Source organism: Littorina saxatilis, linkage group LG17 (assembly GCF_037325665.1).
Source record: "Littorina saxatilis isolate snail1 linkage group LG17, US_GU_Lsax_2.0, whole genome shotgun sequence".
NCBI lineage: Eukaryota > Metazoa > Mollusca > Gastropoda > Littorinimorpha > Littorinidae > Littorina > Littorina saxatilis.
In genome coordinates, this window is record NC_090261.1 from 69170409 (window position 1) to 69197535 (window position 27127).

A 27127-nucleotide genomic window follows, 5' to 3' on the forward strand; every position below is an offset into this window, starting at 1 on the left:
CTCGCTGTTGATTCGCGGGCACACTATATTATTCGCGGGCACGTGACAGCATTGAACGCAGTGTACCAGTGAAAATGTCGATCGCGCGTGTTGTAAAACGTGGTCAAAAATTCGATGACACTGGATGCGCGAACAAATGGAAATGGGAGTGGGTGTCGGCTGTTGTGGAAGTGAATAGAGACAAACAGCGCGTCGGCACCCGATTTAGAAAAATTGATGTCCGTGGTTCAGCATGGTGCATTGTCTGCAACACCTACGTTTCGTATGCCAGCCGGGGACTTCAAGCACTAACTGACCATCTCCCCAGGAAGAAGCACATTGAAACGTGCTCTTCTCTGAAGGACAATCAACGTTTGCCAGGTGGGTTTTTTTCTGCTCAAGTAAGGCACAGTGCTCCTGAATTGTTTGATTTTCCTTCGATTTTATACGGCAGAAGAAGAACAGATTTGGCTCAAGTCAAGCGAAGAACACAGCTCTAGATCTGAACTTTGCGCATCTGTTTCAGTTTCTCGACTGTCACTGTGCTGATCGTATTCTTCGAACTATATTTACCAAATTTAAGCAAGGGTTTGAGCTGGGCTGGTACCCAAACCGCTAACCCACAAATCGAAGAAAAATCTATGCGTTGAGCCTTATTTTCTTCTTCTTTTTTTTATACTTTTTTTTTAAACTCCTTGTAAGAGATCATGGGAAAGTAACTTAAGTGGGCAATTCTTATTGGTGAGCCTTTGTAACTTTTATGTTTGAAAGTAAACCAGATTGCACAGATTGTGTTACAAGTTACATTTTCCAGTTTGTCTCAACAGATCAATTTTTTAACAAATTTCAACCATATAATACATGTATATATTTTTTTCTTCAAAAAATAAAAAATTGGTACTAAAAACTCTGATTCTAAAAACAGAATTTAATGGCAAACTTGGAGCTCAGATGACACCAGATTGCACCATCTGGGTTCTTTGGAGAACATTTTTTCCGGGGGAGCATGCCCCCGGACCCCCCTAGTAAGACTAGGCGCTTCGCACCGTCGACTTGACGCTTCGCGTCTTCAGTTAAATATTTTCAGCCTTTTTTACAATTTTCAATTCCCATGCCTGTAAGTTTATCATCTGTACCATAAGTTTATCATCTGTACCATAAGTTTATCATCTGTACCATAAGTTTATCATCTGTACCATAAGTGTTAGTCTGTCTGTCCACTTTATAGACCAGTGGGTCAACGTACCTGTGATGTTTTGTCATAAAATAAACGTTCTGAGTAACTTACTATTCTTGTTTTTGTGATTCTTCATGTTAAGATTTAGAAACAGGATTTGAAGAGCAGACACTCATGCACACTAACACACACATTCCTTTTTATACTGACTCGGGTTTGTTTTCCCCTCAACCCTTGTTACAATCAAACACCATTTTACACTTATCAAGCAATGATACACTCTGCAGAAAAAAGTCTACAGAAAAAAATACACTAAGACACACACACACAGAGGCAAACACACACACACACACAGAGGCAAACACACACACACACACACAGGCAAACACATACACACACAGAGGCAAACACACACAGAGGCAAACACACACACACACACACACACACACACACACACAGAGGCAAACACACACACACACAGAGAAAACATATTCCACGCAATCACACGACCAAAAACCAACCTTAACAACAATCTACCCCTCACTACAATCCACAAACCTTCTCCGTCCTTGAAGAAAGCCAGCAGCTGTCCGTAGAGCACAGTGTAAAAGTTCTTCCACGATCGGATGGTGGCCTTCTTGCCGCCGCTCTGCAGTTCCTGCTTCCTGTCGACTAGAGTCTGGAGGTCTGGCGGCGGCAGGTTCTCCGGGAGTTTGTACTTGTCCTTGAAACTGCGAGTGCGGCGCCGGATGTTGAAGCTGGGGGTGCGTTTTGACTTCTTGCTCTCCCCGTCCTTTGTCTTGAAGAGAAATTTAAACTGAAGTGTAGGAGGTTAGTTTCATGAAGTCAAAATGACTGATACCTCAAGGGAAGTAAGCACTTTGAACGCACAAGACATGTGCAATAGAGTGAGAGTTATAAGCCCATTCAATCTCCTGGCGCCTGAGAGAATAACAAGCAATGACAATGAATGAACAAGCCACGTTCCTCCTCATGGCATCACTTTGCTATCATTAATCTTTTATATACTATTAATAATAATAATAATCATAATAAAGTGTATTTATATTGCGCCTATCCCTTACAAAAAACAAAAATATTTGGCTCTAAGCGCATTACAACATGTGTAGGGACTTGGTACAATCAAGTCTGACAAATACAATAACACAATATACAGTCGGTATCTTAGGTAAAACTGGGAAAAGCAGCTTCGACATTTAAACACTGCTACTAAAAGATCCTCTAACAATGCATACTGCTTTACAATATGCATTTATGTATAAATATAGTTAAAGAACATCGAGTTAATAGGAATTAGAAAAGGTTCTTATAATAAAACTATCTAGCTATTATTACCAATTCAGTGCCCCATATGGCTTTTTGACCAATCAGGATGGATTCTAGGTGACCTGTTAAATGTTATAACGTTCAGGCACGGACCCTTTTTGTTTATCAAGCTAAAAATTGACAAAACAAAGTAAAAATTTAAATCAACAAGATCAGCGTGATTTATTCTACAGAATGACACTTCAAATGCTGTCAGATAATACTCTCTTTATCTAAAAAAAATACCGATAAGCGAGTTTTGTCGGTGGGTGCTTTACGGAACAGCAAGGTACCGCCCATCCTCTGAGTGTGAAATGCCGACCCGCTCACTTGAAATGTAAATTACCTAAGTTCGAAAAATCAAGTGAAATTGCGTCACTCGCGTTACGTCAAATGTATCGTTACGTCATTTCCCATCCCTCTTGAGTCGGTTCTAAATCTGTCGCTCTCTATTCAACAAGAACAAGAAGAGCAAACGCTCGATCGAGTCACTTTCGCAGTTCTGAATATTATATGAGGCATCAGATGGACAGGAAGAAATTGCTATTCACAACACAATACAGATGTAAATAATTTGATGTAAAGAATAATCCTATAAAGTTTGAATCAAATCCGATGAATAGTTTCAGAGATATGATATTTCAATTTTTTTCCTTCAAGACATACCTGTGACCTTGAAAAAGGTCAAAGGTCACCAAAGCAGACGTCAAAGTGTAGAGGTCACTGGGAGTCACGTTCACATAAAATTTGAGCCCGGTCACTTTTATAGTTTCTGAGAAAAGCCCAACGTTAAGTTGTGTGTTGCCGAACAGAAAAGGCTAGTTATCTCCCTTGTTTTTCTGATAACGTTCGTAAAAGGCTACAGATGTAAATACTTTGATGTAAAGAATAATCCTACAAAGTTTCAATCACATCCGATGAACTTTGTCAAAGATATAAAATGTCTAATTTTTCCTTTGACGCTGACCTGTGACCTTGAAAAAGGTCAAAGGTCAACGAAACCATCGTTAAAGTGTAGAGGTCATTGGAGGTCACGACTAAACAAAATATGAGCCGGATCGCTTTGATAGTTTCCGAGAAAAGTCCAACGTTAAGGTGGTGTCTACGGACGGCCGGCCGGCCGGCCGGACAGACTAACACTGACCGATTACTTAGAGTCACTTTTTCTCAAGTGACTCAAAAAGCGAAGCAACCGAAACGCATGTTGAACATGGTTTATCTTGTGAGATTGTTTTGTGTCAAACGCATTTGATCTGTGAATATTCATCACGTCAGGAGTATTACTCTGATTGGCTGACCCAGGTCACGAGAATTCTTTGACTGACAGGCATAATCAGGTAGGAGCGCTCAAGTTCCCATTGCGGCTGTTCTGTCTAATTCGCGGGGTTGCTTCGAAATTTCTTTTGGTCAAATTAAACGATATCAGCATTCGCCTAAAAGGCTCATGCTTGATATCTTTTTTCTCGACATGCCTGTTATCATTTGCTAACAGTCAGCATATTAGAAATAACTCATATAAAGTATAAGGTGCAAAAAATACTATAGTCCCACCTGCCCTGGTAACCCCCTTTCTATTACAGGACCAGCTGCCCCTCATGACGTCACCACAACATCCCCTTTCTATTATAGGACCAGCTGCCCCTCATGACGTCACCACAACATCCCCTTTCTATTACAGGATCAGCTGCCCCTCATGACGTCACCACAACATCCCCTTTCTATTATAGGACCAGCTGCCCCTCATGACGTCACCACAACATCCCCTTTCTATTATAGGATCAGCTGCCCCTCATGACGTCACCACAACATCCCCTTTCTATTATAGGACCAGCTGCCCCTCATGACGTCACCACAACATCCCCTTTCTATTATAGGATCAGCTGCCCCTCATGACGTCACCACAACATCCCCTTTCTATTACAGGACCAGCTGCCCCTCATGACGTCACCACAACATCCCCTTTCTATTATAGGATCAGCTGCCCCTCATGACGTCACCACAACATCCCCTTTCTATTATAGGATCAGCTGCCCCTCATGACGTCACCACAACATCCCCTTTCTATTATAGGATCAGCTGCCCCTCATGACGTCACCACAACATCCCCTTTCTATTATAGGACCAGCTGCCCCTCATGACGTCACCACAACATCCCCTTTCTATTATAGGATCAGCTGCCCCTCATGACTTCACCACAACATCCCAAATGAGTGGTTTTTTCTATACAGACCTGTTTACCCCAAAGCTTGATAAGACTAATGGTAAAAATGAATAGTAATCTGATGACAAAAATAATAACCCAGTGGTTACAAACGCCAACATTAGCAACACAAACCTAATTTGAATAAAATCGTAGTCTGGTCTCAAATGGAGTATTTTTCCCCCAAAATCCTAAAAACTAGTAATTAATTACTCCAAAATAGTAAGGGTAAACAGGTGTGCATATAATGAACCTTTCCCTGGTGACCACCTGTCCATAACAACCCTTCTGGTCGGTCCCTTGGGTGGTCCGTATCGACAGGCCTGTCCACTTCACCTGCTTACTGTAATAGGCATCTCCATCTGAACAAAAGTTTAACAAACCAAACCAAGACGACAAGAATTCATTCAGCCCATCGTGCTGAGACACAAGAAACACAGCAACTAGCTCCCTGATGACACAGCAACTAGCTCCCTGATGACACAGCAACTAGCTCCCTGATGACACAGCAACTAGCTCCCTGATGACACAGCAACTAGCTCCCTGATGACACAGCAACTAGCTCCCTGATGACACAGCAACTAGCTCCCTGATGACACAAGAAACACAGCAACTAGCTCCCTGATGACACAGCAACTAGCTCCCTGATGACACAGCAACTAGCTCCCTGATGACACAGCAACTAGCTCCCTGATGACACAAGAAACACAGCAACTAGCTCCCTGATGACACAGCAACTAGCTCCCTGATGACACAAGAAACACAGCAACTAGCTCCCTGATGACACAGCAACTAGCTCCCTGAAGACACAAGAAACACAGCAACTAGCTCCCTGATGACACAGCAACTAGCTCCCTGAAGACACAAGAAACACAGCAACTAGCTCCCTGATGACACAGCAACTAGCTCCCTGATGACACAAGAAACACAGCAACTAGCTCCCTGATGACACAGCAACTAGCTCCCTGAAGACACAAGAAACACAGCAACTAGCTCCCTGATGACACAGCAACTAGCTCCCTGAAGACACAAGAAACACAGCAACTAGCTCCCTGATGACACAGCAACTAGCTCCCTGAAGACACAAGAAACACAGCAACTAGCTCCCTGATGACACAGCAACTAGCTCCCTGAAGACACAAGAAACACAGCAACTAGCTCCCTGATGACACAGCAACTAGCTCCCTGATGACACAAGAAACACAGCAACTAGCTCCCTGATGACACAAGAAACACAGCAACTAGCTCCCTGATGACACAAGAAACACAGCAACTAGCTCCCTGAAGACACAAGAAACACAGCAACTAGCTCCCTGATTACAAACTTACCTGCTCGATGCGTTTCTGCGTGGGACTCATGGGTGGAGACAAGTTACCCTTCTTGGTGTAGGTAGGTGAGGTGGGTCGTCCACTCTCCTCCCCTCCCTCCCTCTCCCTCCCTCCATCGATGGCAAGAGGGGGAGGGGCATGAGGAAGCTGGGGGGCGTCTTCCACCTCCTCCTCTTCTTCCTCCTCTGACAAAACCTCGCTGGAGGGAGGGGGAGAGCGAGTTCCGTTGACGCGATCAGGGGACTGCGAGACTGGGGAGGTTGGCTCGTCCACAGAAGACTGGTGGAACTCCGTGGCTTTCTGCAGGGAGATGGGGGAGAGGGGGGCGTCTGAACGCTGACGGAAGCTGATGGCTCGTCTCACGTCTGTCGTCTTCTCTCCGCCATCCGTCTTGGAGGTGATCTTGATGCTCTGTGAGCGACCGATCAGATTCTTCACCGTAGAGCGATCAAGCTTGTCGTCAGGTCTGGTGTTGGACAAGGAAAAAGCATGAGGATAAATACAAAATAAAGAGAATTTCCTGATTTGAATACACCAGCAATTTACACACACACAAAAGTCTCCTAAATCTCACACATGATGAGAGTAATGTTCTCAGTTAATTAAACCCTTCATGTGTTCAACAGTCACTGTATTTCACTTTGGGTTCATCCTCCAAGAATATCAAAGGCCAACATCACCGGTGTGACAGATGTAGCTCTGTTTTTCCAGGCCTGTAATGCACCCTGTGACATTGCTTACGCTAAATTTATCTCTTTGGCCTTCTACTATATAGCAGGGCTTTGTCCCCAGGATGTTCGAGGCTTTGAGCCTGACACACACAAATCTATTCAGGACACTCACTTTGTTTCGTCTCCTTCCTCCTTTCGCTGCCGTAGCAACACTTCACGCGCTTTTCTCTGCTCCTCTTCTCGCTTTCGCTCCTGCAGCAATTCAAAGTAGAGAAAATTGACAATTTTTTCACAAAACAATTGAAAAAAAATAACAAAATGATAAAAAAGAGATTATTTTCAGTGCCCTTTAATTCAATTGACTTTTTTGTATGTGCTAAAAATCGCTGGTTTGTTTATTTATGTATTGATTTTATCATTCAAACATTTCTTTTGATACCTTTACCTTGTTCTCTAGCTTACACATCAGTGACACAGAATACCTTTTCATGAATATCAAGTTTTTGTTTCATCTGAATAATAAAATGTGCAATGTGCACCATTGAAAACATTACCATTTCTAACACACATGCATGCTATTAACAAATGTAATGTACATTTGATTTTTTAATATCTTGATGTCGCATCGAAGATTTTTAAAAACTAAAATTCTGATGAACGCGTGTTAAAGATTATGTCTCGGGAAGAGCGATAAGAAAGAAACTTTATTGATAAAATAGCCATTATGGCTTAGAAGTAATGACACTATTTCTTTCATTATCCAATATTAGTTTATTGAATCTGAAATATAGTTGTCTTTTGCAAACAAATTCAACAGTTAATTATCGTTATATCTTCTTTATAAATGCTGACACTGTGACGAAATCCAAAATACAAGGGCCTTTATTCACAGCAACCACAATATCTGCAAGAACTATATCATTACAGGGTATCTTGTAGTACAAAGCTGCAAGCATAAAACCATTTTTTATTTTATTTTTTACAGTTGTTACACAAGCTCTCAGGGTTGAGGAAAAAGTCCTATATTTTTTGATTAAATATACATACATGTAGCAGGAATGAAAAGAAATGACTGATGTTTTCACTGGTGTTATTCAACTAAAAGTTGTGGTATGTGAAATGAACCAGATCTGTATCGCAACAATTGCACGTTTACATCCATTGGAATTTAAATCAAGGTATATGTGTTAGAGTGAAACAAAGCACTTCCAAAAGTACCACCGCAATTGTGAGAATTATTTTCTATCTATTTATTACACACACTTTTGTCAGTAATCATAAAATATAACACTTCTCTGCATATATAACATTTATATATTCTCTACACCACTTGAATACAAGATTTGTCGTTACTATTATTTTAAAGCCGCTGAAAAATGTCTTGGCGTTTTTCTTCAATTTGATCTTTGTCCTCTTGAGATGATAAGACAGGAATAAAGAGAGAAACACAAAAGGACTTTGAGAGAGAAGACATCTTTTGGGGAGAAAACAAGGGCATTGCGGAAAGACAAAATTAACTTGAGTGAAAAAAAGGAAGTAAAAAAAAAAGGAGGAAAAAAAAGGGGAGAATGCACTGAGACTATAACAAGATCATGCATCTGATCTACACTGATAGTTTCAATCTTTAGATGAGACTTAAAAGAAAATGAAGACAGCCCCCCCACAAAAATTAGAGTAAGACCAACTGGGTGTTGGGCTATCTAAAAATGTCTGACTGAAAATAAAACAAAATAAAAAAAGTAAACCGTCAGAAGATACAAGAGTCAGAACAGAAAGACGTACAGCATAAACAATTTGTGAACCTTCGAGGATTTACATAACTCAAATAAATACACCCCAGTTGACAAGATAAACCACCAAACTAAACCAAAATGACCCTCCAGGACATACAACGATCAGAATCAACAAACAAAATGGAAAAGTATACACAGACTGAGAGTATAAAACAAAAACAATGGCTCCAGGATACAAAAATAACTGACGTCTGAACTGAAACAGAAAACAAGAGAACCAAACTCGCAGATACTTTAACGCCAACTATGCATACACATGCAAGCAAGAAGCCCCAGCAAGCAACCTCTTGTAGAGAAGCCAGACAGTGCATGCCGTGATTTATATTCGTTCCCAGCCCAAAGATTCTACAGATCCCAGGACTCAAGGTCAAGGGCGCTACTCACGTCAAGACTCTGATACTTTGATCCAAGCGCAGTCATAAAAATTGTATTGATTAGGTTTTCAATTCATGTTGAAGAGCTAAGCTAAGACAATGGAAGTTGGGGGGTGGGAGGGGGGATAGGGGTTCATAGTTGTTTGTTGTTCAATTGGATAATTAAGGAGCTAGCTGATGAATTATGAGGAGCAGTATCTTGGACTCAAATACCCAGTACTTTTGCTGTTGCAAGCACTTTTTCATCTCTCATATATTGCACACACACACACACACACACACACACACACACACACACACACACACACACACACACACGCATACACACACGCATACACACACACACACATGCACAGAAACTCGTGTGCGCTTGGGTGTTTATATACATGCTCGAACACACACACTTGTGACACACAGAGACGCACGCATGCACGCACACAAACACTTGCACACGCACACACACAGCACCCTTTACTCCACTATGGCTAATCCTCAATGTGTGCACAACCCATTACCCCCGTGTCTCCCCCTCTGTGACCAACATCATATCACCATACTTCTACAAAACGAACAAACATGAATCGAGAAATAAATTGAAGGCCGGCTGATACAAGTGAACGTGCATGCTGTCAATACATACAAGGCTGGTTTATACTTCTCTTCACAAATCACTCAAGCTACAAGCACACTCAAGCTGGCTAGATACACAGAAGCACGACAAAATAGTTATGTGACAGATAAAGGTGAAGACAACCATTTAACTGATTAAGATTAAAGTTGTAAAATTCACACATACAGCCTTCTGTGTCTGCAAGAGAGACGACACAAAAAATCAGTTAGCTTCTTACAAAAAAAAAGAGGTGAAGATACAAGGTTTCATTCTTCATGCTGTTAAGATATGATATTCATGCATAGTCTTTTTTCTTTAAACATTTTTTTAACTCGCCCACCCTTGCAGCCATGATACTAAGTATGTGACCTAAAAGCTTCAACTAAAGGCACAAGCAATCTTTCTCCGTTTTAAGCACTGTGTGACTGTGTGTGCATGTTTGTGTGTGCATGCGTGTGTGTGTGTGTGTGTGTGTGTGTGGGCGTGAGTGCATATGTGCACGCGTGCGTGAGTGTGTGTGTGTGTGTATATGACACACAACCACACAAATACGGTTCTGATTAGGAAAAAATAATAAAGAGTTCAGAGATAGAACTGGTTCTCCCATCCCATCCTATATGTACTTGACATCATTTTGACAAATTTAGTAGGCTAAACACATGCTTTCAGTTCTATAGCTGATCATGCCATTTTTTAAATCAAATGATCACATTTCTCACATATGATATGTAAAGACCCATCACCAAATTTGTTAGTGGTTCCCAAATGTTTTCTTTCGAGCTACTTTATAAGAGGAATCACTTATTCTATTGTCTAAATACTTCCATCTAAAAAAAAATCGATCCCTTCTCTAAAAGATCTCACACAAAAATGTCTACAAGCTTAAAACAAAACACAGAATTTCTTATTCTGCAATAATAAAAAATAAAAAGTTAAACTCATCCCTACTAAATCACAGTACTAGCAATCACACACTCAAAGTGAAAGAAGAACATGGAAGATAAATCCCCAGACACCAATCCAAATCAACACAGAATTATTCTACAAGACAATGGCAGTGGCAGCAGTCTCTGTTGTGATTTCTGAAAGCGTTTTACGAATCTCCTAAGCTGCAGCACTATAATGCTGAACACAACATATTAAAATACTCATTCTCTAAAAAATAAAGCTATACTCTAACATAGTTGCCAACCCTAGCTTTATACAACAAATCCTGAGAGACGGCCATTAAGGTGCAAAGCGCAAAGGTGACACCACAATGCGCTCCTTGACCTCCCTGACCTCCCAAAAAAATGGGCTGACACTCCAAACGTGCCCTTGTGTTTTTTGCACAAGTGAGTTTTTATGTGTATGACCAAGAAAATGTTTCTATTTCGTGAATCCTCAGCCGGTTATAACTATAATTATTTACATAAACCAGACGGCAAACAGAATTAGCCAATGGGTGCTTAAAAAAACATGCATTTAGACAATCATGCTAGATATTTTGGAAATCAATAAATCGCGCGCTGCAATAATTTGGACTGGAAATAAAATTGTAAAATTGTGGATTAAACTGTGAAGGTTGGCAGCTAGCTATGCTCCAAGCTATGGGCATCTGCGCTGAAATGTGTACTCAAGTCTATTTTCCTCTAATCTTGCTCTGCATTCTAGTTCTGGAACTTTCTCAGTCCTAGAGTGACATGCAAAAATTGTTACATCCTGCAGTCTTTCCACATTTGATTAAGTGTGCACAGGCAACAGATTGTGTGAACATGTGCACGAACAGTAGGGTACAATTCTTGATGCAAGGTGTTTTTGAATATGGTAACAGAATGTGCACATAGACGTGACTACACTTTTCTTCCTTTGGCAATTCGCCCAACACTCGCAGACACCCGCTGTAGCAGAACTATAACCAGGAAAGGGCAGGTAATTCTTACCTCCATGATTCGGTCCTGCTCTTTCTTGCGCAGTTCGTCAAGACGTTCACGCTCTCGCTTCGCCTCGTCCTCCACCTGCTGCTGTTGTTCCTTCAGCTTCTGTTCCGCGAAGGCGTTCTTCACCTGGCCACACAAAACGTACTCCATTAGTCTACAATTATAGCAGTACAGTAACACAAGCGTACTCCTGGCATGTTTGGAACACCCGATGAAGAGAGAGATTATTACACTGCACATGTGTGTGGTCACACTCTTTAAAGTTCTTTGGAACACTGTTCCTGCTGCCTGTCATGCACTGGTGAGACGCTGTAAAGTATGTGCAATCAGATTATTTTTGGATCAACAATCAAGCAATAAGAGCAAATACTCATACAACTCACCTTCGTCCGGAGGGCCAAACACTCCTCATTACTGAGACTGTCAGATTATTAAAAGGGGAGTCAAAAACAAGAAGAGAAATAAAATCTTAAATCAACCACTTAAAGGCAGCAGTGCTAGTGCTTAGGAATGCAAAAAAGTACAGACCATCCACAAACACACAAACAAACAGAATCAAGCTGCACCAACAAAATCCCTACCTTCTCATTTCTTTGAAGAGCGTTGACCCTGTCTTCCTGGGCGGTGACAGTTTTCTCGAAGTCGGCATGGCGACGCAGCAACTCTTCCACGTTCTCAATGGACAGGCCAAACTTCTTCTCCCTCAGTAAGGGTTCACGCAGGTTCATCCACGTCTCGATCTGCTCCATCTCATGGCGAAGTTGCTGCACAAAGAAAAACATGAAGGTGTTTACATTTTTGTTAACTTCATATGATTTGAGAAATGTGTTTGGGACACAGACAGAGGAGTTGTACAATGACAGTGAAATGAAACAGACCTAAACTGACGTTGCAATGTCATGTCTAATGCCCTTGTTTCTGGGGTTTTGAGTTGTTGAGCTCAAGAGTGTTTTAGATGCGCTCGAAAAGCATTCATCCAAACTCTCATAGGCAGAGCCCAGGCATTAACCACTGTTGTTTTTAGTGTGTCCTGACATATTGTGAAACAAGTATATCGCGGTCCAATTCCATGGACCTCAACATAGGCAGAGCCCAGGCATTAACCACTGTTGTTTTTTAGTGTGTCCTGACATATTGTGAAACAAGTATATCGCGGTCCAATTCCATGGACCTCAACATAGGCAGAGCCCAGGCATTAACCACTGTTGTTTTTAGTGTGTCCTGACATATTGTGAAACAAGTATATCGCGGTCCAATTCCATGGACCTCAACATAGGCAGAGCCCAGGCATTAACCACTGTTGTTTTTAGTGTGTCCTGACATATTGTGAAACAAGTATATCGCGGTCCAATTCCATGGACCTCAACATAGCAGAAGTCTCCTGTACCTGCAATGTGAAACACCTTCGGTGAGAGGACACCTCCCAATAAAGGACACCTGTTGTCCCTGTGTTTATTATCTTGACCCAAAATATACCTGTCATGACAGGCCACCTGCAAGATAGGGACACTTCCGGCTGGTCAAGAGTACCTTTTCATTGCAGGTATCGATACTGTATATAAACACAAATTACATAGAGAAAGGTAAGCCACACAGGTGTATGTATTACCTGAGCCTCCAGGTTCTGTTGGTGCAGTTTACGCCTGTGTTTCAGGTTCCTCAGCAGACCTTCATGAGACTGGTCCAGCTGCTTGATCTTCTCCTCGATCTGCACACACAGGTTAAACATCTCATGAAATGTGCACTTTTATCATCTCACGATGACTTACAAAGACTCCAATGTGTCAACTGGATGACTGCCGGTCATTACCAGCTGCAATTTCTAGGATATGATTTTTCTTTGCTACTACTTTATTCAATTTTGTACGAACATGTACATTTCTGCCAATCAAAGAAAATTGGATCAGCCCCCTCCCCCTTGCAAAGCAAAAATGGAAAACAATAGGGACATGAACTCAAGCAAACACTTATATTACTTGCCCAAACAAGCAAAAAACAAAGTTTTCTTTATCTCCCTTACCTCTTTAGACAAAAAGTGTCCGTTGGCGATGAAGGACTGTCCAGTCTGCCGGAACTTGTCGAAGGCTTCCTGGCGACTCTCCACCTCAGCGTTGTGTTCCTTGTAGCGCACCATCATGGCCTCGGCACCGGGCAAGTCACGGGCCAACTCATCCGCTGTGATGATTGCCTGCATCTCGGAGATCCACGCCCTGTAGCAGAAACAAATTGTATTTGAAAAAAGTCCAGGAACATATCCATACTGATGAAACCCAATACGGTTTCCTGCTAAAAAGCATAAGACATATCCATACTTATGACCCCCAAAATAGCTTTATTGTGCTCAAATTCATTAGAAATATCCATACTTATGACCCCCAAAATAGCTTTATTGTGCTCAAATTCATTAGAAATATATTATATCCATACTTATGACCCCCAAAATAGCTTTATTGTGCTCAAATTCATTAGAAATATCCATCAGCTTCATTAACAGCTGCAATGAGGCATTCTTTCAAAAAGAGCATCAGAAAAACCTAGATGGAATAAATATTAGTATAGTGAAAGCCTTTTGAGCCTCTGCCTCCACGCCCCCTGATTCAAGACACCCCCACCCCCTTTAAAAGATTCTGCTTTCTCAAATAGATAAATTACCTCCATGTTAACCGGAGCTATCTCCCAGTGATGCATGGCGCTAGTATTTTTTTAAACCGGTACGCAAACTTTTAACAGTCCATAAAAAAACGGTAGGCCGGTCATTGGAACCGGTAAGTGTTCAACTCAGAGTACTGGTTTTATTGTTTTACCAGTAAAAAAAACCTGTAGTTCTAAAAATCAACCGGTAGGTTATACCGGCAGCCAATTTTGTTCCGGTATTTTCTCGTTTCAACCGGTAAAATACCGGCTATTACCGGTTAACGCCAATACTAATCTCCCCGCCCATAACCATGAAGTGTCCACACTTACGTGAGCTCCCTGTAGTCGTTGAAGTACATCTGGAGCTGTTCCGCCTGGTTGAGTTTCTCTTTGCGGTGCGTGGCTTTCTCCACCAGTGTGTTCCACGAGTGAACCATCTCTTCGTGCTTCAGCGCTATGTGCTCCTGGGCGTCAGGGAACGAGCCAATCAGACGCTCGGCTTCCTTTGTGATGGTTTCCACCTGTTCGCTGATGGCTGCAAGGTCCCTCTGGAGAAAAGAAAGAAGTTATGTCTTTAGACTTCGATAATTGTGTGAATCTGATAACTAACGTTCACTTGTTTGAAATAAAAACTATATGTCTTCTCTTGGTAGATTCTGGCAAAATACTGCTCATAGTCTATAGATTCCGTTGGTTACTCATGTATTTTGATCAGCAGTCCGAATAAACAGAACCAATTAATTTTGTTCAGCTTTTCTATTCGTTTTCAAACGGTCCTGCCTGGAAATGAAGGCTTGCACACTCTTCAGGTCATATGGCGTATAGTAATCACTGCTGAAATCTTGTGATCCAAAATGAACACTTTTTCATCGACAGTTGCAAAAAATGAAGCTGCATTAATAACAATGGCCTCAAGCCTTCAGATAAGGGCCTTCACAAATAACAATGGCCTCAAGCCTTGAGATAAGGGCCTTCACAAATAACAATGGCCTCATGCCTTGAGATAAGGGCCTTCACAAATAACAATGGCCTCAAGCCTTGAGATAAGGGCCTTCACAAATAACAATGGCCTCAAGCCTTGAGTTAAGGGCCTTCACAAATAACAATGGCCTCAAGCCTTGAGATAAGGGCCTTCACAAATAACAATGGCCTCAAGCCTTGAGATAAGGGCCTTCACAAATAACAATGGCCTCAAGCCTTGAGATAAGGGCCTTCACAAATAACAATGGCCTCAAGCCTTGAGATAAGGGCCTTCACAAATAACAATGGCCTCAAGCCTTGAGATAAGGGCCTTCACAAATAACAATGGCCTCAAGCCTTGAGTTAAGGGCCTTCACAAATAACAATGGCCTCAAGCCTTGAGTTAAGGGCCTTCACAAATAACAATGGCCTCAAGCCTTGAGTTAAGGGCCTTCACAAATAACAATGGCCTCAAGCCTTGAGTTAAGGGCCTTCACAAATAACAATGGCCTCAAGCCTTGAGTTAAGGGCCTTCACAAATAACAATGGCCTCAAGCCTTGAGTTAAGGGCCTTCACAAATAACAATGGCCTCAAGCCTTGAGTTAAGGGCCTTCACAAATAACAATGGCCTCAAGCCTTGAGTTAAGGGCCTTCACAAATAACAATGGCCTCAAGCCTTGAGTTAAGGGCCTTCACAAATAACAATGGCCTCAAGCCTTGAGATAAGGGCCTTCACAAATAACAATGGCCTCAAGCCTTGAGTTAAGGGCCTTCACAAATAACAATGGGTAATCAACCAGGCGTACCTCCAAGCCGTCGTGGCGTGAGATGAGGGCCTGCACACTCTCCAGGTCGTGACCGTAGTCGTCACTGCTGACGATGCCGTCCTTCTCCTGGATCCACTCCAGTGTGTCGTCAGCGTCACGCCCGTACAGGTGAACCTCCTTCGCCCCCGCAAGCGCCTGGAAAAAGCAAATAATATTTGTTTTACTGCTTACACTTCACAAACAATGCTGTGCAGCAGTACCTGCCATGCAAGACCGTAGGAGACGACATCCATAAAGGACACCTCATGTTGTCTCCCTTTGTCATGAAAGAAATACACTTGTTTGCATAGGCCACCTGCAGTTGAGAGGCACTTACAGCCGGCCCAAAGGGTGTGCCTTTTTATCGCTTTTATTTTGTAGCTGATGTAATGATTGTATAGGACAAAGATGGCCTGGAGTGCTGTTTCCTTGGGAGGTTTTTATATATCTTTTTTTAAGTGATCCTGACAAAAACGTGCACAAGCATATGAACTTATGCGTAAGGCACACACAAACACACATCCACGCATGCCCCCTCCCCCCTCCCACACACACACAAAGCAGCATCTAAATGTTCTCTATTTACACTCCTCCCTATGCCCTCACCTCTTGTCTGGCCCGAGCCACTTCGTTAAGCTCGGCCCACAGTTGCTTGACCTCGGCCAGACGCTTGCGGATCTTGTCAGCCTCAAAGTGACCGTCGGTCAGCATGGCGTTGGCCATGTCCGTCACACGTATGACGCGATCCTCGTTGGTGCTAAGGTCGTGCATGAAGTCTTCAAACTTCTGCTGCAGCACCTGTTGGAACACAAGAGTCAATTTATGTCAAGTCTTTTGATGAACAGAAATGAAAATATACACACATACACCTAGAGATATGTCCATACATAGGCACACATATAGATATATACAGACAAACAGACAGACAGACAAGGGAGAAACATACATCCACTAAGTTATTGCAATTCCAGATCAAGGTGAACTGCATTTGCAGCCATAATTTTCAAACAAGTTTCTTTCTAATCTTTTGGTTAGTGGAATTAATCTCCTGGCACTTGAGAGAAAACAAGCATTGAATTGAACAAGCGACTTTCATTCATCTTCAGCATTAAATGTAATTAATCTTAAATGCAAAAACAAATAGACTGCTAACGTTCCAAAATTCAGAATCAGAAAACAATCAAGGTATATTACAGGAACGATTAATTGTGACAATACAATACAGTCACTGATCTTCGACTGAATCGTATTGTAATTAATCTTACCTCTACGTGTTCCAGATCAGTGCCGTAATCCTCAGAGCCAGCGATGACACTCTTGTCGGAGATCCAGTTGGCCGTCTCGTCGGCTTCTCGTAGGAACTCGAACAGCTTCTTGCTGTCAGTCAGTTTCTGACGTCGCTGTTGTGTCAAGTCTTGCAGCCGTCTGTACTGACGCTCCATCTCAGCCTGACATTAATCACATGCAATCATACTCATTTTGAACACAATACTGAACCTTCTAAAGGTGACAGGGTGAGTGAATCGTTAGGTGAAAATGTGTGTCAATGAGTACAGGGAGAGAGGGGAAGCGACCATCTACAAGCAACAAGAGTTGCGCTACCGACTGTGGTTACATGTTTAGGTGCAGTCAGCCACCTGCACTCATGGCAGAATGACCAAGGTCTTTTATGGCTTAATGTCTCTACTTTCATCAATTAATCTTTCTCATTCTAAAGTGCTGACTAAAAAGAGAAGCACATACACAGCAGAGTGTTCTACTGACAAATCCACTTCAGTAGCATCACTAACACTCAAATACCAATTAAGTTGCAGCATTTTTCAAAATTCTGTCATAAAAGAATAAGGCTTTTGTTTCCATTTCATTTTGATTACTTTATTATTCTATTGCTGGGAGATTCGGGAAGCTTCCTCCCAGTGGAAAGCTAGCAGCAACAAGAGTAATGCTACCCAGGTGTTTGCGTGTTTAGGTGTAATCAGCCACCTGCACTGCTGGCACAATGACCCAGGTCTTTTACATGCCTCAGGGGTGGGACATGGATATCGCCTCTGAGTCCGATTCGAACCCATGATCCAAGCATCACAAGTCTACCAACTGAGCTAATAGGCCCCTATAAGCAATGAAAGTAAAAACTGTTTTTCTTTTCTTTGTTATTTTTTCTCCATCAGACCTGTGTGCGCTTGATGTTGTCAGAGTCGTAGTGGTTGCGGTCCAGCAGGTTATGGCTGAGTGCCGCCAGCTCCCCAATGCTGTTGCTGAAGTTGTCAATGTCACGCTCCAGTGCATCCAGCTTCTTGGTCAACGCCTGTGACACACAAGATAAATAAGCTACTATCACATTTCACACCTTGAACACAACCTATGAATCCTTTCTCAAATGTGTGGAGTAAGTTCAAATCTGCTTTAAATCAGTCCCAAGAAGCTCTGAATCCTTTCCAACAAGTGTAACAACTAAGTTCATAGTCAGTCCTAGTCTTAAATCGATAACACATATGGTCTTGTGTACAGAAATCTACATTTGTAGAACTGCACTATTGACATTTTTGTGTGAATTATTCTCTCATTTAAAAAAAATTCTGTTCTTTATTTTATCTCAGCGAAGCTGGAGGTATCCCACGAACGCTATACTGTAATCGACTTGAGAAATGTTCATACCGATAATACATGATAAAGCGGGATTCTTTGTGCCCGATCAGGGGCTATACAGTTGGGGATGGAAGTTCACCAAAAATTGGGAACATGGGAGGGGGGGGGGGGGTATGCAGTGCCTTGGCATTGCACTTCTACTCAATTTTTTTTCCTTTTTCCATTGACATAAATTTGCACTTTTTCCTTTGACATAAATTTGCACTCTAAGAGGTCGACACTGCCAAAGTATAAACACTGATCAGTTTCTTGATCAAAACGCCTATAGCCCAATTAATAATGAAGTCTCATCAAGAACACTGACCAGCACAGAGTCCTCGTCCTTGCCCAGGTCGGTGCTGGTCAGCTGAGGAATCTTCTCGTTCATCCACAGCTCCACCTCGTTCACCTCCATGTAGAACTGAAACACGCAGCAAAACTCTACAATCCATCTTCCCCTCACAGAAGGGTATTATACACACCAGGATTTGTGCTTTTCACACAGTTTACTCATCTGATATATTAGTGTGTTTCCATGGCTGGTCAAGAAAACTTTTCTTAATGCTTAGAGTAACAAAGTTTGAGGACTGAGGTATGCATGGTTGGCTCACGTAAGTGTAGCCTATGCGATCGTAACTTTGTCTGTCTGTGCGTATGTGCGTGTATATGTCTGTGGTAGAAACTCTAACATTTGAAGACGTCACATTACATTGACGTCACATTATGACGTAAGAGGGTTAGACGTCACGCGAAGGAAGTACTGAAAGTCTCGGTCATTATTATTTTGAGCGGGCCGAGACTAGTTGGCAGTCGTGTCCCTGTAAGTAGGCTACATGCAGACAGACAGATCTAGATCTACTGTCTCGCTTTCTTGCACAGTTTCACCTATGCTCTTTTTGTGTGTGTGTGTGTGTGTGTGTGTGTGTGTGTGTGTGTGTGTGTGTGTGTGTGTGTGTGTGTGTGTGTATGTGTGTGTGTGTGTGTGTGTGTGTATGTGTGTGTGTTACTGTGGCAGGCAGTATATTTTGACTTATAACTTCATTTGTTTGTGTCCTTTAAAAGAATAATCTTTTCATGTGCCTGTGCAGGAATCAGTTGCCTGCTTATTATTTGTTAAAATATGCTTCATTGAAGTGCCTATTGTTTGTATGGCAAGTTTTCATTGGCTTATGCAAATTGTACTCTCATTGGCAGTTTAGTTGCCAATGTTGGCTTGGAAAACTACTTTTTTTGAGTGAACTAAGCTCACTGCATTTTTTGGTATGCTGACACCTGTCAGTGTCATTGCATTGTTACCACCTGAACCTGTCTGTACAAGATTCCTTTTGCTGTTTTGGTAAGTGAGATCATGCTAGTATGAATGCTTTATTTTAGTAAATAGATTGACTTAAATGAATTGAATGACAGGACTGTTGAATGAAATTGTTTTATTATAACTGTATGCCAGTTTAGTTAGTTCACTTTGAATGCTTTGGAATTTAGTTGAAAAGAAGGAATGTGAACATAAACTGGTTTGGAGCCAGCTTCTTTATTTTTGATGGCGTTCATGTTGTTCATAAGTTACTTTCTATTTGAATAATGTGTCTAGGGAAATGTCAGTCTCAATTGCTACTGAAAGAAGGCACATGATGTATTTTTATTATTGGAAACAAAGAGTTGGCTTGTGTAATACCTGAGTTTGATATTTATTTTCATTGTCTACATATATGATGTGCACATAGTAATGATTGATGTAATGCTTGTAGGTTATACCCTGGCCAGACTGAGGAGTGAGAAACCCTCATAACTACAACTACAGTATTTTTGAGGTATGCAATATTTATTATTGCGGTGTGACATTCTTTATTTAAGAATGGAGTTCATATTCTCAGCATGTCAGATTCACATGTTGATGTTGTAAATTGGTTGCATTGTATACATATAATATTTACGTGTATGCCGTTTTGTATCGATTTCTCAGTGAAGCAATGTTGCTGAACTAAATGAAATATTTGATGTATATGTATACTTGTGAGAGCCGTAATTTGTTTTAATGTTAATGTGAATCAAATGAGGTAAACTATTTAATTATTTATTGATTTACAATCTTAGAACTTTATTGTACTGGAACACCACGTTTACATTATTTTATTTACATGTGTTTCAGGGTTTTTTCCATGTGATTCTTTATGCCTTATGGTGAATAAAAAGCGAAGTCGGACTATCATCACACCGCCTTGTCTGCATGAGTGCGAGACGGTTACATTACTGTTTGTCGATTTCTTACGTGAGCCTTGATGGCTTCGCCTCTTGTTTTAGAATGAATTTAAACTGATCCTCAAACCTAAACATTATAACTACTAGGGAGAGGGCTACTGCCTCTGACGTCAAGACTTTGATCATGTAAAAACCGACATCGTGAAGGCTAAATTAGGAACACACACACACTCACACTCACGCACACACACACAAAGAAACAGACAAAAAAAGCTCAAACTTTTCACCTGGAATTTGAGCCCTTGGTGCCAGCCATCAGCTTAATATTCTGCAGGCAATCATTTTGTCCAGCTATTACTATATCTAGTCCTTAATAAGAACCATCTATCAATTGTTCTTTCCAGCTATTACTATATCTAGTCCTTAATAAGAACCATCTATCAATTGTTCTTTCCAGCTTAGAAATCCCTACCTTCTGTGCCTCCAGGGCGGCTTGCAGCTTGAGCTTTCTGGCCGACGTTGAAGACTTGAGATCCCTCAACTGGTGGGTGAGATCGTCCAGGCGTGTCTGGATGTCGCCAGTCGCAAAATGCTTGGTACGGATCATCTGCTGGGCCGATGTTGCCACCGCGTCGATCAGGGGTTCATGAGCGATGATTTCTGATTCCAACGCCTGTGGAGAAAACCAGTTAAGTGTCAGAGGAAATGGAATACATAAATGTCTGAAAACAAAGTGTAAGGCAAAGGGAAGCTTATTTGAAAATGTAATCCGTGAAAAGGCTAAAATGTATATTATTTTTGCTTTCAAAAAGCCCCCAAATATGCACATTTTTGCAAAAAGAAATGTCAAACAAAATACACTCACAAACAAACAAACATACCAAGATATTAAAATGAAATCATACAGCATGTTAATTGTGACATTATTCTCTGGGATAAAAAACAAAATTCGTTTACCTTACTCAATCATAATCCTGCTGTGTTTTAACAGGTCATCTGCATGTGTATTATCACAAAACTTATACAACCGGCAAACATATCCTTGTAGCATCTTCTTCTTTTAACGAATGGGCAAAGTCATTTAGACTCCTCTGATACTGTACAGTGAGTAATAATATCCGAGAACAAGAAGGGCAAAGCCCATACGACTCACATGCTTTACACATTTTTCCTACCAAAATACATGTGACCTTGACCCAAGGTCAAGGTCATCCAAGGTCATGCAACACAAAGCTGTTAATTTAAGACATAGGAAGTACAATAGTGCTTATTGGCTCTTTCTACCATGAGATATGGTCACTTTTAGTGGTTCACTACCTTATTTTGGTCACATTTCATAAGGGTCAAAGTGACCTTGACCTTGATCATATGTGACCAAATGTGTCTCATGATGAAAGCATAACATGTGCCCCACATAATTTTTAAGTTTGAAACAGTTATCTTCCATAGTTCAGGGTCAAGGTCACTTCAAAATATGTATACAATCCAACTTTGAAGAGCTCCTGTGACCTTGACCTTGAAGCAAGGTAAACCAAACTGGTATCAAAAGATGGGGCTTACTTTGCCCTATATATCATATATAGGTGAGGTATTCAATCTCAAAAACTTCAGAGAAAATGTGAAAAATGTGAAAAATAGCTGTTTTTTAGGCAACATTTATGGCCCCTGCGACCTTGACCTTGAAGCAAGGTCAAGATGCTATGTATGTTTTTTGGGGCCTTGTCATCATACACCATCTTGCCAAATTTGGTACTGATAGACTGAATAGTGTCCAAGAAATATCCAACGTTAAAGTTTTCCGGACGTCCGGACGGACGACTCGGGTGAGTACATAGACTCACTTTTGCTTCGCATGTGAGTCAAAAAAAGGGAAACAAAGTGTTGTTAAGTAATGCCAGCATTATACATGTATCTCCATTGACTCAGACAAAGGTCAAAATAAATGCATAATCAAGATAAACATATGTGATTCCCATCAAACAAGAGCTCACCCAAAGTAAGTGCTTTCAAGTGATGTTCAAACCATGCAACATCCAGGTGAACATTCATTCATTCCATGTTTTACTCTCGTTATTTATGACAGAAAGTAAATTTGTACACAAAAAACACACACACATACACACAAATCAAATGCATTGTGATGAAATCCACTCTTGAACACTGTCGTGACACAAATGCAAGAGGACCAAAGAATATAATACACGAATATCCAAAATGCGCGGACAAAACATCAGAAAAAATAAATGAATACAGTGACAATACAACACCCTTACTTCAGTCCCTGTGAAACAAAGAAGAAAATCACACTGATTTTGGCGAAAAAATTCAAATTTTGACACACACACACTATTTGTTCACATCTTGAAAGCGGCACAACGACTGCAGAGCAAAAAGAATGTGAATTCCAGACAATTTCTGGATTCATGCTGTCACTCAAATTTTGACACACACACACACACACACACACACACACACACACACACACACACACCAAGTTTCTTTGTATTTTTAAGGCAGGATACTGACTGTGAGTAAAAAGAATGTGAAATCCAGACAATTTCTGGATTCATTCTGTCAATCAAAACTTGACGTGATCCATGCCAGCACACTGTGAAAGTTCATGACATTGTCACATGTTGTACCCAATCATCATCATCATCTGGCAAGAAATCTTCCTCCTCTTCCTCCTCCTCTTCCAACAAGTCATCCTCTTCTTCCTCAAGGAAATCCTCCTCTTCCTCCTCCTCCTCCACGTCACTGAGTTCAATTCCCATCGACTCTTTCTGAGTTCAGCGGCAATGGTTTAACATTTCAATAAAGCATTTGAAGGAAAGTCGATGATAAACTCTACATAAATCATTTAGAAAATTATTCCCACCACCATCAACTTTGGAAGCATATCTCAAAGCTGTCATCATCAAACGTTGCAACATTTCACAGAAAAGAGAAATAATGTTTAAACTGTAAGCAGACCTGGGAAGCCGGTGTCACGAACTGAAACCTCTGCTGAACAATGCTTCTCATTGCGGTCAATGCGCATGCGCCAATCTTGGACTTAAAAAATGCGACCCTTTGACCGAACGAACCATGGGTTAGGGTTAGGTTTAGGGTTAGGATTAGGGTTAGGATTAGGGTAAGGGTAAGGTTGTTCACGACCTGATTAATCTCCCCATGTTAGCGCATGCGCATTGACCGCAATGAGAAGGATTGTTCAGGCAGAGTTTTCAGTTCGTGACACCGGCCCTGTTTTGTACTTGGAGTATTCTCAAACAAACTTGGCGTATTATCAGAAAAATGAATGTAGTCCACACAACATTTAAACATTGATGATTCAAAAATGCTTTGCACGCATCCATTGCACTGTTCATAAATTTACCAATACATTAAAAACAAATGCTTCTTTCAATGTTTAATGACAAAAACTGTACTGAATCACTGATCAAATGCCGAGTTATAGTTATTTTTAATCATTAAAATTGACAGTGCTCTAGTAAATATACAGTGCCCCAGTCAATATACAGTGCCCCAGTCAATATACAGTGCCCCAGTCAATATACAGTGCCCCAGTAAATATACAGTGCCCCAGTAAATATACAGTGCCCCAGTCAATATACAGTGCCCCAGTCAATATACAGGAATGACAGGGATGTGCCTGTGAAGAAAAGTAGTCTAGGAATTTTTCTCGTCATATATTTTTCTCCACTGACCGTACGGATCGTGTTTTAGACAACCTGGGGGGTACAAAATACGGCGAAATTGTATGGGTTTCCATGTCTGTGTAAGTCCTCCTACATAAAAACCTTAGCGTAAACAAATCCACATCCATCACTTACGCCTTTGTTATACACCTCTCTATTTCAAAAGCGTTTTAACACAGTCATACATTTTGCATGGACATGTACTTCCTTTTTCCTTTTTCTTTGAAGCTAGTATGAATAATCTAAAATCTGTTTAAGACACATTACCTTCCTGTGTGAACAATATAGCTGTTTTCACATGGAGGACATTGATTTTAAACTCACCGACAAAAAAATCTTCTTGCCCAGAGTCCAAACCTACCTGGTGTTTCTTCATCAAGTTCTGCACGGCGGTGAGGGAGGTGCCCAGGTCGGTGGACTCAGCGATGGGCTTCCTGTCTTGTATCCATGACAACTCGTCCTCCACGTCCCTGAAGAACTGGTACATGTGCAGCGCCTCCTCCAGGTTGTCACGGCGAATGTGACACGGCTCAGCCAGTGAGTTGTACCTGTATTGCACACATGATCATTAACACATTTGACCCCCATGGCATGGAAAGTAAGTAACTCCGTCAATTTTAGACTTGAACAAATCGTAGAAAAGCAACTACTGGGAGTTTTTCAAAATCATAAATGTTCAACCATGGAAGGAAGCCTGTAGAAATGGAAACAGATATGCGCAACAGGTATCACTGTGTACAGCAGGTATTTCAAGCATCTGCATATATGGAGCTGCCTGGCGTCTGGCATTATGGGGTTAGTGCTAGGACTGGTTGGTCCGGTGTCAGAATAATGTGACTGGGTGAGACACGAAGCCTGTGCTGCGACTTCTGTCTTGTGTGTGGCGCACGTTAAATGTCAAAGCAGCATCGCCCTGATATGGCCCTTCGTGGTCGGCTGGGCGTTAAGCAAAAAAAAATTAAAATGTATATATATGGAGCTCGAGCGGGTGGTATTGGGTGCTCAGGGGGAAAATTAGGAATAAACACTGACCTCTCTGAGACGGTCCTAGCGCTGGCCTGCAGATCACGGTTCATGAAGTGCTTGGCCAATGACGTCAACATCTAAAGTGTGTTAGACAGTTGACACAGAGCTATAGGTACAGAATAACCAGATAAACGCTGACCTTTCTGAGACGGTCCTGGCGCTGGCCTGCAGCTCGCGGTTCATGAAGTGCTTGGCCAATGACGTCAACATCTAAAGTGTGTTTCACAGTTAACACAGAGCTATAGGTACAGAATACAAACGTCCAATAAACACTGACCTTTCTGAGACGGTCCTGGCGCTGGCCTGCAGCTCCTTGTTCATGAAGTGCTTGGCTTCCTTGAAGACCTGGGCGGCGTCCAGCACGTCCTGAACCTTCTCCTGGTGACCTGTGATGTCCTGCTCCAGTTGCTGAAACATCACACCAGTGTTTGTCAGTGAGCAATAAGCATTCATTGAGTCTGACTTAAAGGTATAACACATCCTGAGGAGGGTTTCTGCTATATAAACTAGGTAGTATAACCGTTTGTTCTAGGGCACAAGCGCTAAAGGGCACACAGGCACCAGTCATGTTAAAAGTAGCTCAACTTTCAATGCTTGCTATGCCGTCTCAGACAAAGGACAGCCCTGCAATGTGCCTGTGGTAGTTCTTACTGACAGCATCTTCCAAAATGAGTTAAGGGGCTTACCTGGTGTTTCTTGAGCAGACTGTTGACGGAGGTGAGGTCCTTGCCATGATCTTCAGACATGAGCTGATTCTCCACCTCGTCCATCCACGTGTTGAGGTCATCCACAACACGGTTAAACATCAACGCCTGCAATCATCTCAAGCCTTAAAATGTTGCCCAAAAAACATCTGTAGTTTTCTGTTTTAAAATGCAGTGTAAGATAGTAAGAATGACCATCGATCATTCCAAAAAATCTGATATTTCTTACTAAGTAAAAATACGTTTTTCATGAAATCAGTCAACAAAGACAAAGCAAACGCCAGAAAAGCACTCTTGTGAACAGATGCTAGTAAAACTAATAACGAATGCTGGTAAAACAAAGAAAAATAAAAAAGACATAGAGAGAGAGAGAGAGAGAGAGAGAGAGAGAGAGAGAGAGAGAGAGAGAGAGAGAGAGAGAGAGAGAGAGAGAGAGAGAGAGAGAGAGAGAGAGAGAGAGAGAGAGAGAGAGAGAGAGAGAGAGAGAGAAATGTAAACCAGAATTCAAACTCAAAAGTAAAATAATGCTCTGTGTTCTACCAATTAAAGTTAACCAGTCGATCATTCCGGGTATTATCATAACTAAAAAAACAACACTTTTTCAGATTGATATCATACAGTATTACTGTATTGTATCATATTGAACATTAACACAAGACAGGAGACACACAGGAAGAAAATAAAAGAATATGTGTCTGACCTGGTGGGCGTCCTGCAGCCGGTCCTTCTTGTCGGCACTGGCGGCGATGAGAGCCTGCCAGCTGAGCTCCAGCTCCTCCAGTCTCTTGTGGATGTCCTTCCTGGCGTAGTGACCCTGCTCCACCAGACCACTGCCCTCCTGTGGAACAATATCATAAACATTAGTTTTACACATTACTTAGCTCCAAACTCTGGGGACCCGCTGCCGAACTGCTGAAGACTGCGGACTTCATGGCAGCCACCGACCTGACGATATGATGGCCATAAATATCGAGCGCAGAAGAAGAAGAAGAATTACTTAGCTCAAGATTCTGTAGACTCGTACAGACGTCCTTGTTGGCATAGTTATCCTATTTGGAAGTAAAAGCAGTCCTGGCCTACTTGACACAAACTGTTCGTA

The 27127-nt window shown here is 41.6% G+C and overlaps 1 protein-coding gene and 1 long non-coding RNA gene across 5 annotated transcripts in view; one reads left to right on the forward strand and one right to left on the reverse strand.

Annotated features, from left to right (window-relative positions):
• Positions 1-27127, reverse strand: part of LOC138952350 (spectrin beta chain, non-erythrocytic 5-like) — a 281446-nt gene that overhangs the window by 15607 nt on the left and 238712 nt on the right. For 3 of the 4 annotated variants that reach the window (XM_070324003.1, XM_070324001.1, XM_070324000.1), the window contains exons 65-83: positions 26729-26866; positions 26011-26136; positions 25602-25732; positions 24660-24846; positions 21073-21273; positions 18730-18825; positions 17950-18084; positions 17045-17227; positions 16386-16577; positions 15780-15935; positions 14343-14560; positions 13399-13588; positions 12988-13086; positions 11960-12142; positions 11382-11504; positions 9646-9657; positions 6855-6934; positions 6012-6477; positions 1715-1955 (exon numbers count right to left, since the gene is read on the reverse strand). In XM_070324003.1, coding sequence (XP_070180104.1) covers positions 1715-1955; positions 6012-6477; positions 6855-6934; positions 9646-9657; positions 11382-11504; positions 11960-12142; positions 12988-13086; positions 13399-13588; positions 14343-14560; positions 15780-15935; positions 16386-16577; positions 17045-17227; positions 17950-18084; positions 18730-18825; positions 21073-21273; positions 24660-24846; positions 25602-25732; positions 26011-26136; positions 26729-26866 — 3157 coding nt within the window. The remainder of the gene's footprint in view (positions 1-1714; positions 1956-6011; positions 6478-6854; positions 6935-9645; positions 9658-11381; positions 11505-11959; positions 12143-12987; positions 13087-13398; positions 13589-14342; positions 14561-15779; positions 15936-16385; positions 16578-17044; positions 17228-17949; positions 18085-18729; positions 18826-21072; positions 21274-24659; positions 24847-25601; positions 25733-26010; positions 26137-26728; positions 26867-27127) is intronic. The other variant, XM_070324002.1, reaches the window with a different exon arrangement.
• Positions 19418-20513, forward strand: LOC138953630 (uncharacterized). Its single transcript, XR_011451574.1, has 2 exons — positions 19418-19740; positions 20150-20513. It is a non-coding gene; the product is annotated as an uncharacterized lncRNA (long non-coding RNA).